The 12,293-nt window shown below is 46.0% G+C and overlaps 1 protein-coding gene across 5 annotated transcripts in view; it reads right to left on the reverse strand.

The window, feature by feature from the left end:
* The window catches only part of TLK1 (tousled like kinase 1), a 1,414,233-nt gene that overhangs the window by 727,337 nt on the left and 674,603 nt on the right, over window positions 1-12,293 (reverse strand). For all 5 annotated transcript variants that reach the window (XM_069616191.1, XM_069616192.1, XM_069616193.1 and 2 more), the window contains one exon: window positions 10,953-11,141. In XM_069616191.1, coding sequence (XP_069472292.1) covers window positions 10,953-11,141 — 189 coding nt within the window. The remainder of the gene's footprint in view (window positions 1-10,952; window positions 11,142-12,293) is intronic.

The following is a 12,293-nucleotide window of genomic DNA, read 5'->3' on the forward strand; positions in this document are numbered from 1 at the left end:
CGTGCGGTAAAAATCTGAAGATGGCTGCCAGAGGCGGTGCTTAGGTAGAGGGCAGTCATTGGCTGTGGTCAGTATGACGCAGAGACCAGTGATTGGTTATTGCTACGAAAGACAGATCAGAAACGAAACTGATACTGGTTTTTTCTTTACCGAGGATTCCCAGCCTGACGACGGGGAATATTCATGAGCATGTGAATCCATGCCAGACCCCATGCTGGAGAAAGTAGTCCCTTCCAGGCCTCACATGAGCTTGGATCTTCTTGCAGCATGGTCGCCTTCAGGTATGTGTGCACCTATGAGCCTAGCGCCTATGGCGCCAGAACTGAACCTAGACAGCCACTAGCAGGGGTTGCTGGGTTTTCTCAAGGCGACATGATGCCTGCTCCCGGGGCTGATGGACGTGGTCTGGATGCCCGGGGGTATGCATCCTGACACCATGCTGGATAATGGTATATTTGTCAGGATGACTTCCCAGTACTGCTGCTTCTACTTCAACAATTATATTTCTATGTGCTTTATTATGAGAACAGTCACGTTTGTCCCACAGTATTTTACCTTGGTTTCGACAACTGCAATGTAATATCTACTGACAACCAGATATACCTCTTAGTTTCCATACGTCTGACTACTGCCATAGCTTCAATGACAGACCGACTTCGCGAGGTAGATTTTTAAAGTACTTCAAGCTGGGTCAAGGGTGCGGGTGTTGAGCTATCGCAGGGGCTCTGAGCATTCTTCTGCTGTTGCTGGTTGAGCTGCCGACTCTTGCCAAGCTCCCTGGGACTGCGAAGGGCACAAAAAGGGCCCATAACCCCCCCGAAGGGTGAAGCCCGCAGGTCAGGGGGTCTTAGACGGCCAAGGGGGTCGGCTAACCGCTGTAATCCCCAATGGCTATTGACTGGGAAAAGGTGAGTAAGTGTGGCAAGGGAGTTTGTTGAACTGTTATTACTGAAACTTCTGCCTTTGGTAGTCGTTCACGACACAGCTCTCCTACTTGTCACCTGCCCCATCACGCTGAGATGGCTATGATAGTTGTAGCCCCCACCTCCTCTTAACCAGCAGCCTTCCTGTGCCCTGCATAATTAAGAGGAAACCACTACATGTAAAACGAAGGCGGAAGGATCTGCCCCCCCCCAATCAAGAGGACATTAAGGCAGGGATCTGCAGCATGATTAGGGGTTACGCCTATAATTTAATTAAGGAAATCAATCACTTTTTTGCCAGCCCCGAAAAAAGTGACCCTCTTTTGAGCTGTGGGGTACTGAGATTGAGTTAGTGACCCTTTGGAATCTACAAATACAAACTCATCTGCTGTAACTGACCCCCCCGTCCCCCTGCAGGTGAACTGGACAAACTCATTGTGGCACCCATAACCTCTTTAAGCACTAACCTAGAGGGATTAAAGGTTGCTGTTTTTGTATATTCAGATTACCTGAGCGAGAATTACAGGGCAGGAGGATCTTGCAGTTCAGGAAAAATCTACAAATAATGTTAAAAGACGCTGCTTTGCTGCAAGTTAATACAGGGGGTTTGACAGGTGGGAAAGGACCACCCTCATATGTAAACCTTCCTGTTGCTGGGACCCCACCTGGATTGCCATTACATTCTGCCCCTATTCCATCCCCAAGGTACCAGCACAGGGCTGCCAATACTCACTTGTCTTCACTGAATTGGAGGTTCTGAAGAACCTTTTATTAAAGATCCGTGAAACCTGTAGAGGCATAGGAGTCGGAACCCCTGGGGAGCATAACCTAAGCATCAAGGCTATCTTGGGGCAGCATGAATCAGTTATGGAAAAGACCTGCAATATCCCACAGATGGCTGCAAATCATCCCGCTGTAAATGGCCCACCTGCTCACTTTGAACTGCCCCCTGGAACACTAATGTTTAAGGGGCCGTGGAATCAATTTGATTGTAGTACTCTCCCAAAAGCAAACAAACTGCAGTATAAATCAACAAAAAACCTGGATGGGCTGGCTTCGGGGAGGGCGACAGTCTAACCAGCAGGAAGGTAAGCTGGGATGTGGGCACGAAGAAGCAGACTAGAGTGGCCCATGAGCTGGTTACCCATGGTGCACCAAAGTTGCAAAATGACCCACGGGAAGGTATGGGGCGCAGTCCACTGTGGGAGTCTGATAAGGGGGGAACATGTATATATGCTCAGAGTCCCTAAATGGTTTAGTGATCAGTCAGAAACCAGAAACTCCCTCACAAATAAATGCATCGATTGGCTTAAAACAGTGTATAGATGTCGTTCTCTAATCAGAGAGGAGATTCTGGGTTGCAAACAACTTATAATGAGAGAAGCTCCCATGACACTATCCACACTGAATTAAGAGCCCCAAGCTTGGCTACTGGCCTACTAGGCATTAGGTTACAACGCTGCCCACCATCAAGTAGCTCAATTAGAATTAGTGCTTCCCCCCTTCAGCAAGAGTGCCATTCCCATAAGAACTGTGCACCTTATGGAACGGAGGATCCTACACCAAAATCTCTGTGGAGCTAATACTGTCCAGCTGGGGAAAAGACCTGAGGCGGCCATCAAAGGTCGTGGGAGCAATTGACAATGATATTTGTCTAGTCTCTCAATCCTTTAGAAGCAGATAATAGGATCATTCTGGGGTGATAATTATTGGTAGTCACTGCCTTTGACATGGGGGTCTAGTTGATGCACAATGTCTTTATTGTATACAACTAGTGTTATGTTTGATGCATTTGTGTGTCCTTTGAAAGCTTCATGGCCAAATAAACTTTGGCAATAAATGCAACCACTCTATTTAGTTTTTCTATGTTCTAGATTCTAACTCTTGTATTGTCTTGTCAGCATTCGGTGATCGATAATGGTCAGAGCAGTGTTCACTCTCCTTACTTAAAGACACACGACCACTCCGTCTAACAGAAAACAGTCTTAATAATTGAACAATGAATTGACATAACGTTCAGCTTCTCACGTGAATAAGATCTTGCACGTTGCACACAAGTGCTACATTTCCATTGTATTTTGAATACAACAGACTTTTCTACTTGCATAAAGCCTTACGTGAGTTAAGAAGCGGTTTACTGCTACCGGCAAGGCTTGCGCAATCTATTCCAACACTGCTTCACTCACCAGCTTCTGATACACTTGGCGCTGCAGGTCGCTCTACTTTCCTGACTTCCACTACAACTTTTACTGCTTCACGGCTCGCTGGGGACCCACACCTTTCTCCTGAAGTGGTGTCTGTCTGGCCATACGTTTTTTGAGTTCTTCTTATTCCAGAGGCCATGGGCACGACAAATGTTTCTTGCCTCAGTCTCCTGAACGTCCACAGCTCGGCAACCCCAACAATCAGGCTCAAATGTGGAAAGCCATCTCTCCTGCAGGTCTTCCGCTGCGCAGCCTCTGCCCTTCAGAATTTGGGCGAACAGGACTTTCAGAACACGTAGGTGAAATCTGCTGTCTCCACGTTCAGTCATCCCTCTTGTTCTCCCACTTCTGCTTGGTTTGCCAGCCTTGTGTCTTCTTTCTGCTTCCACTGATACAGCATGCACTCCAACTAATGTTTCAGCTACCTCCTGAACCTCATGGGGCCTTTTATGCTTCCTAGGTTCCTACAGGTGTGGGCTGTTAGGCTCAATTGCCTGACTACTACAATGGCTGTGAAGCACAGGGGCAAAGTGTTGGTCTTAGAAGCAAGACCATGCAGAGCAACAAGAGGTTCAAATCAAGGATCCATGCTTAGAAACCAAACTAGGTTAAGGTATTAGGTGTGTTATTAAACAATTAGATAAATAAATGGCTGCTAGGCTTGATTGCCTCACTGTTACAACTGCATGCCTCAGCCTTCTTCCTTGTCTCAGTACTTCTGGGACTTCGAGTTCCTTTCAATAAAGTTAGTTTTTATAAAAAGTTACTTTCAAGAGTAGATTTAATTCCCTTTAAGTTATTAAGAGATGGGTTATGAGAATTGGCTGTTAGAGGAAAGTAGTTTACTGAAGACATTTCCATATTCCTTTACATTATACCCTTGGACTTGAGAAACTGGTATAGTTTGGAATACTCCAAAAGATCTTTCTTTTGGTAAGGCTTGCTCAAATTTTACAACCTTGGGGTCTACAACCCTAGATCTAATATGAGGGGTACGGACAATAAAATGACAAGTCATTTACCTCTTTAGGTACACCTTTGAAAGATTCTTCCTTCCAGAGGAAAAATACTATGCCTAATCCCACGGAAACGCCTCAGCACCCTGGGACCCGTCTCCTCCCAGGTGATCCTCCCACAGTACACCACCGGGGTCGGGATCAGGAAGCGTTCTCCTTCCCCTGGCTACCTGGAAGGAGACTTAAGGCAGGGTTTCAGTGAGGGATCCGTGGGACCACCCACCTCTGCCCTGACATCCATTTTCCACAATCAAAGTTTTACTCCGGGATTAGCAGTGGGTAGCTTTAATAGATGGAGAGAGGGTGGACTGCGCAAATTGGGCCAACTATATCAGGAAGGGGGTACCTCTCACCTTTGAGCAATGCAAAACGGCAATCGCATTCCATGAAAACGAAAGATTTCAATATATGCACCTTAGACACTGGTCATCCCACCTTGAGACTAAAGATGGAGGAAAGGACAATGCCTTTTGAAAAGCTGATATGGTTTAACATTTTGTGTCACAAGGTCTCTAGTATATACAAATATTAACGGATGGTACTGGTGAGGCGATGGCATACATGAAAAGAAAGAACTGGGTCGCACGATTCCAATTACATTGTGGGAAATGATATGTTCCATATGCACCACAATAATGGAGAACTCATACAAAGTCCTTTACCAGGGGTACCTCATGCCGATAGAATGATTAAATGTATCCCTGTGTTTCGTCCCAGTGTTGGAGAGGATGCTCTGAGGTTGGATCCATGGCTCACATATGGTGGCAATGCCCCATAATGGAACCCTTTTGGGCAGCCATAACACATTTGATCCAAAAGATTGTGGGCATTTGGCTTCCACTTGACCCACCGGTGATACTATTAGGAGCCATAGATGAGCAGCACACTTACCATTGGAGCCCCATGCTCTGTTTTATCGAACCATATGGTCACTGCAGCCAGACTCATTGCTCAAAATTGGAAGAAAGCCAAAGCTCCCACCCTCCATATGTGGTGGGCTAAAATGTGAGATATGGGATACATTACTCTCTGTAATCCTATTTCTGATGCTTGTATCTGCCCCTTTGAGTTTCGAAAAACAAACTAATATTCTGCAGCTTCCACTAGATGTCGGCCTATGCACAGCATGTGATCTAAGCAGATTCCACAAGCCTCAGAAATATGGGATACATTACTCACCGTGATCTTATTTCTGGTGCTTTTATCTGCTTAGATTAACATGCTATGCATAGGCCGACATCTAATGGAAGCTGCAGAGTATTACAGTTGATGTTTTCAAAAAAATCAAAAAAGGGACATCGACAGGACATGCCAGTAATACTATCCCTAGTGTGACGTTCACTGTACCCATGGTCCTTCACGCGTCGAGGTACCTCAGATTGTTTTGTTTCGGACATGAGGTTGCATCAAGTGTAGCGTGAGTACAGGTGAATTAAAGCAGATATTAATCAGATAAAGCTCATATAAACATCTATGCACCTTCTTTCAAAGGGAACGAAGGGTGGCCCCATGTGAGTCTAAGCAGATCCAAGCATCAGAAATGATAAGTTACTCACCTTTGTGACTAACATACTCTTAGTCCCCTTTCCTCCACACTGCATGGGCGTCCCTATCTAGGGACGGGAGCCTGAACCTTTTTCACCAGTAAAAAACCTTCCATTTAAATTTACAGGTGCGTTTGGTGCAGCCCTGTGAGCATGTGCTGCCCTGACTCTGCCCTCCGGCACCACACCTGCCCTGACTCCGCCCTCCGGCACCACACCTCAGTCCCCATAGACGTAACGACATTAGATTAACATTGCGTAATGACACCAGTTTTATTCGTGGGGGATGGTGGTGGGACGTATGGAGGAAAGGGGACTACCTTAGTCACTACAGTGAGTAACTTATTATTACCCTTACGTCCCGCCCCCTATTCTCCATTGGTGATTACAACTGAGTGTAGCCCCCAGGGTGGAGAGGAGACAATGCTCAGGCAAACAGGTTCAAAAGAACCGCTTGTCCAAAAGCCACGTCTGATCTAGAGCCTCTGCTCAGACCACGACCTCTGCATTGTCCTCTAGGATTGGCCTGGATTATTTCCGCCAGAGCGTGGAGGCCAGAGCGTGGAGGCCAGAGCGTGGAGGCCAGAGCGTGGAGGCCAGAGCGTGGAGGCCAGAGCGTGGAGGCCAGAGCGTGGAGGCCAGAGCGTGGAGGCCAGAGCGTGGAGGCCAGAGCGTGGAGGCCAGAGCGTGGAGGCCAGAGCGTGGAGTCTGCCGGAGTCCGCGGGATTAGTGGAACGGAGGAAACGTCCTACTCCGGTAGGAAATCCCCATTGTACATAACCATCTAGAACTCAGCCATAATAGGATAGAAATTTTGGTAGAGGGGGCGTGGGACGCGGACAGTGACTGCAGCGCGCCGATGGATGGCTGTAGACCGCGGGACCGCCAGCTGACAGGAGGAGAACGAGGAGGGAAAACATAGAAGAACGGAGCAATTAAAAGCTTCGCCCACCTAAGTCAAAACAACAAAACAATGACGAAAGCAGTTGAAGACACCAAAATAAAATTAACTAAAACAAGTGTCACGGAGGAATACTAGGTTAAGAACAAAAACCATGTCTGAGAATCAAGCGAAGCACGACGATAGCAACAGCAGTGTAAAGGAGGAGGGGCACAGTCCGTGTCAGTCAGAAGTGCCTGGCTGTCCTCCAGTTAAAGAGACAGGATCCGATAAAAGAGGAAACTATAAGAAAGAAAAAAAATGAAGATTCTCTGCTGCCCATAAAAGACAAATCACGTGCAACGCAGAAATGCGAAGAGACCCTAAAAAACCTAGACCAGCATTGCAACACGGCGCCAAACCAGAATAAAACAAAAACTGAAGGAAAAAATAATCCTCAGCTGCAAAGGGGAGAGAATCAACCGACTAACCATGCAGACATGCAGATGAGAGAACCAGAAACATTCTCAGAGCAAAATGACATTTCAAAAGAAACATCACAAGGGAGCGACACCAGTAAATGCGACAAAACTTTACTTTTGCACAAAGAGAAAGCCTTCAAGGCAAAAGAACAATGGAAAGCATACTACCAAAGAGCAACCAAATCAGAGCGATTTGCAAATGAAACTGCACCAGTCAGTCATCAACTGGAACGCATATCGCTTGATTTAACAGAAATTGAAGCACTTATGGAATTACAACAAACAAATAGGAAAAACAAACAAGCTAATTTATCAGGAAGAAAGATGGAAACAAGTAATTAAATCTTTCACATGCCATGCTTTTCAGATTTAAGCAACGCAACAGGAAATAAGACTCAAACAACAAACATTGAAACAAATAAGAAAACAGCACATAAGACGGAAGAATCAGCCAGTTTCTGTGCACCTAAGCCAGCAAACCAACAGGAGTCAGTTGCTACATCAATGCTGGATTTACAGAATACGCCGATTGCCATAACAACGCAAACAATGATACCCTTCATAAAACTACAAGAAGCAAGCAATGAAACAATTAAAGAACATACTACAACACTTTGCTCCATATTTACCAAACAGAAGAGTTTAGAACAACTTAACACAAAATACAAGAACGTCTGAGCATAGAAGCGGAAAACAGTTATACATGGCAACAACGTCTTGCTTAAATAGCAAGACAAGACAGAATGGACAAAGCAACGCTAATGGAAGCTCTAATCTCTTTTACAAAGACATTGCTAACAAGGAATAACACAGAAGAAAATACTCAAAAGGAGAATGGTAGTATAAATGGAGTGCCAAAGGCTGGCCTTGCCAAGACAAGACTAGATGGAGTACAGACCATGAACGAGAAGCATCACTTAGAGGGTGCGAATAAAGAGGACGATATTCTGTTGATTGATTTGACACCCGAAGAGTTAAGGAATAAAATAAGTAAAAAAGCCCACAAACCAGAGTCTGGACACAACTGCACATAATAGAGATCATCACAGCAAAATAACGCAAGGGAATAAAATTACAGCATATTTGTACAACAACCTCAGAATAATTCAAATAAAGCGAAAACGACAGCGGCAAAAAAAACAGACCAAAAAAACAACAAAGAGGCTCCAGAGCATTCCTCAGGAACTTGGTCCTGAGTGCCAAAGAAACCGCCAAAAAACCATTCTTCCAAGAACATAAAGAAACGAGAACAGCTGACCCTGCAATAAAAGAAAGCTACTGGAATCGGAGGAATAGAAGAGCCGATCCAAACCCTGGAAATAATAAGAGTAGACTCGAACAGTATGTTCTACAACAAGTGAACAGGGAAACATTGAATCCTTGATGAACCTTTCCACATACTCAAAACATGAATCAGAGTGTGCTCAAAACAAAGAAATTATTGGGAGTAGAGCAACAAGAATCACAGGCAAATACTTCCTCAATGATTGTAATCGACTGTTATGAGGAAACTATTACAGGAACATATACATCGATTGAAGTTTCCTGTGAAGAAATTTCAGATGAAGAATTTATTAGGATGAGACGAAGCCTCAGCAACTCCTTGACCTTGCAGATGACTGAATCAACAGGGTAGGGGGGGGGGGGGTGTATGCAAACTTGTCGTTCCACTGAATCTGCAACGCATCTCACAGAGAGCCCGTGCCTTGCCTCATCCAGGACGCAAACTGGTGGCATCTCCGGTTGCTCTGGGGTAGCAAATAGGTCCACCTGAGGATGGCCCCAGTTGATGAAGATTTCCCCTCAGGACACCCTCGTTCAACTGCCACTCGTAGTTCTCGATGACCAGCATGCTGAGTCTATACGCCTCCAGGTTGGACTCCCCAGGGAAGAGGAATGAGAGATAAATGTTGTTGGAGAGTGCCCACTACCATAGATCGATGGACAGTCTGCAGAGGGGAGGCGACCTGGTGCCCTGGTGCCCACTTGCTTGTTGATTTAATACATGCATGTGAAGCTGTCCATCTGAATGAAAACCAATTTGTTGCCCAGCAAGCCAGATGGCCATCATCTCGAGCCAGTTGAAGTGCTCCAGTTGCTCCTGCTTTGACCAGATTCCGTCAACAATGATGGTCCATTGTAGCTCCCCATCCCTCCAGGGATGAGTGTAGTAATGGCAACCTGTGGTAGTGGTTGTCTGAACGGCCTGCCCACTAACAGGTTGGCCTCTGTCCTCCACCACAGGAGCTTTTGCAGGTGTTTCGGTATGCTGACTAGAGCCGCTTGGGAGCCCATTTCCCGATTCCAAGAGTCCAAGAAGTGTAGCTGCAGCCTCCTCATCCTGAACCTTTTATGTGGCACAGCCAGGAGACAATCCGCCATTATTCCAAGCAGGTGTTGGTACCACCATGCCGAGGTTACTGGGCTGCTGACGAAATGGCCCTTGGCCCTCTTGATTGCCAGGATCCTGTTTTCCGACTGGGAAGATCCTCTCCACCCTCGTATCCCAAATTAGTCCCAGGAAGGTTAAGGACTGCGTGGGAAGCAGCTGTGATTTCTTGAGGCTAATGGAGAACCCGAAATCGAAAGTGTGTGCCTGAGGCTGGCTGCCGTGCGTTAACCCCCTCCGGGGTCTCCGCTCGCATCGTGGTCGGCTTTCGGCCGTGAGGTGTGTGGTGTGACTTGGTCATTCTAGTGATGCCGGGTGTCGCCCGCGTAGCACAACTGCCAGCCTGCCCCTTTGTGTCAGGGGCTTGCACGCGGGTATCAGACGGATCCTTTTGGCCCTCAGCGTCACTGTAGACGTCGATGCTGCTGTCGCTAGAGGCTCCCTCGAGGTCCATGGCGGCCTCGGTCTGCATGGCGTGGCGGGCCCAGCGTTTTGTTTTGCGATCCTTGATTAATTTGTGCCTGAACTGTTTGCACGACTTGCAGTGTCCTTCGGCGTGCTCCCTTGGGAGACAGATTGCACACCCAGTGGGAACTTTCTATTACAGGGGAGGCAAAACCTAAAAGTGTATTCTCCATTACGTATGGGAAAGGCAGCCTGGAGAAATAAGTGGGTGGAGAGGGGAATATGCATTCTACTAACGAGACTAAAGAATGAACCACACCCCACTCTCTCTACTGTGAGGGTCGAGGCCTGTTGAGGCCTTGGCACGGGTTCGTCGAGACGGGTTGTTATAGTCGTCGACGATGGTAATGTGTCTTTGATGCCGTCACTGAAGATCTTGCAGTAGACTGATATCAAAAGGACAGAAAGAATATTCTAATTTTAACTTAGTTAAGCAATGGAGATAGCCAGAAGGAACTCTGCGATATGCGACAGACTATGATGGGTGACGGACGGGAGAGAAACAATCTGAGGGACCTCGACACGTGAACCACCATGGCTACAGTAGGCGTCACGCTAGGGATAGTATTACTGGCACACCCTGTCGACGTCCCTTTGAGTTTCGAAAACAACTTTAATACTCTGCAGCTTCCACTATATGTCAGCCTATGCATAGCATCTAAGCAAATTCCACAAGCCTCAGAAATACACACACACAAAAACCCATCAGAGAACCAGCACAGCATGAGAAGCATTAGGGAAAAAGTTAATGCTTCTGTTTTAATGAATTTGGGGTGGATCAAGGACAGAGAAATAGCAATAAAATTAAAAATGGATTTCACTGTTTGCTTACAATTGCATTCCAAGTCTTTTTTTTTTTAAATAAAAGTTGGCTCCTAGTAAAGATATAGACAAACAATTCCAATCACCCAAAAAACAATTCCATTTCACATATTGCCTATATTCCTGTAAATATACCATACTTTTGTGGAAACCTTCATTCACCATTTGTTGCTGGAAAAAAATAGCTTTCTTTATCAAAGCACAAGAAAAATTAGGTTGAAACTTACAGTTGTGGTAAACTAGGTTTTACAAAAGGATCATTTTCAGCTCCATTCACAGCTTTATTTTTTCTCTGTTTTTGTTCAGAATTCGTTACTGGGGCCTGTACACTGATTGTAGATGGAGGTTTCCGTTTGGCTAGCAGTTTTCGCTGCCTTTCAATATCTTCCCTTTGCTGATTGATCCATTCTTGCTGCCTGTTAAAATCAAAAACAAACAGAATGAATACCAGTGAAATCATGTTAACACTACTGGTACTAGGCAACTGTAAATCACCCATACATCTAGTACTTGGTTCCCTTTCATCTAAACTCTGGGAGTTTGTTGTGCATTTGGCCATCTGGTAACTATTCCACAGTCATTTGCCTCTCCTAAAGCAAAAGCATAGCGTGGCAAGTCAGAATAAGGAGATGTACAACTCTTATCTCGTTCTCAAAAACTTATTTTGGTGCAAAAACTCCCCGTCTAATCCTACAACTCTTGTCCCTATGCCAACAGAAAAGAAAGAATCCAAAAGGGCACATGTCAGGATTTTGTACAAAAAGTAATGCTTTCCTCTGCCTATAAACCTATCTAGCCTGATCCTAATCCTACAAATACAAAGTAACAAGAGTACAAAGAAAATTAGTTAAGGGCATCTTGCCGATTGCCCCATTTCTGATGTGCACTGTACAGTTTCTGCTCGTTACCACGCAATGTCTCTGGGGCTGCTGCCCATCTTAAAGTTCCAACTAGTGGGTTTCCTTAAGGCCTCCTTCAAGTGGCATTAAAAATAAAAAAAAGTGTTGCTAGGCCCATGTGTCTGCTGTTCAATTCTGTATCAGCCATTTGTTCTCTATCTCGCTCTTGGGTGCTTCAGGTTCTTAGCCGCGTTGATGGTTTCTTCTCTCACACAGACATGGATGATTCAGACTCTTTTACAGTCTCGGGCTATGTGCTGCATCAGCCACTCACGGACCCTTTACTTTCTCAACATGGTTTGGGGTATACCGAGTCCTGCCCCTTCTCGAAGTGTGATGCCTTAGCTGCTCGTGGGGCTTTCATTCTTCCACCCTGGTTTGGGGCATGCAGATTGTCACCCCATCTCAGGATATATTGTGCGTCAGTCCCGCTTGGCTCTTTTGCTCACTCACCTACAGCTTGGGGTATCTCAAGGACAATCCACCCTCCTCCTGGCACCCTGAATGTACTGCATGCACGTCATGCGCCAGTGACATTCCTCTGGGATGCGGCAGCAGAGTTCCTACTTCTTGTTGGCAATAGTTTTTTCTCGGTAGGGCGAACTGAGATTTACCATCTCTCAGCCTGGTTGCAGGGAGCAACAGTTCACAGCCTTCCTCACTCCACAT

The sequence above is a fragment of the Ambystoma mexicanum genome, chromosome 9 (genome assembly GCF_040938575.1).
Source record: "Ambystoma mexicanum isolate Mex_15411 chromosome 9, UKY_AmexF1_1, whole genome shotgun sequence".
In the NCBI taxonomy this organism is placed as follows: Eukaryota; Metazoa; Chordata; class Amphibia; order Caudata; family Ambystomatidae; genus Ambystoma; species Ambystoma mexicanum.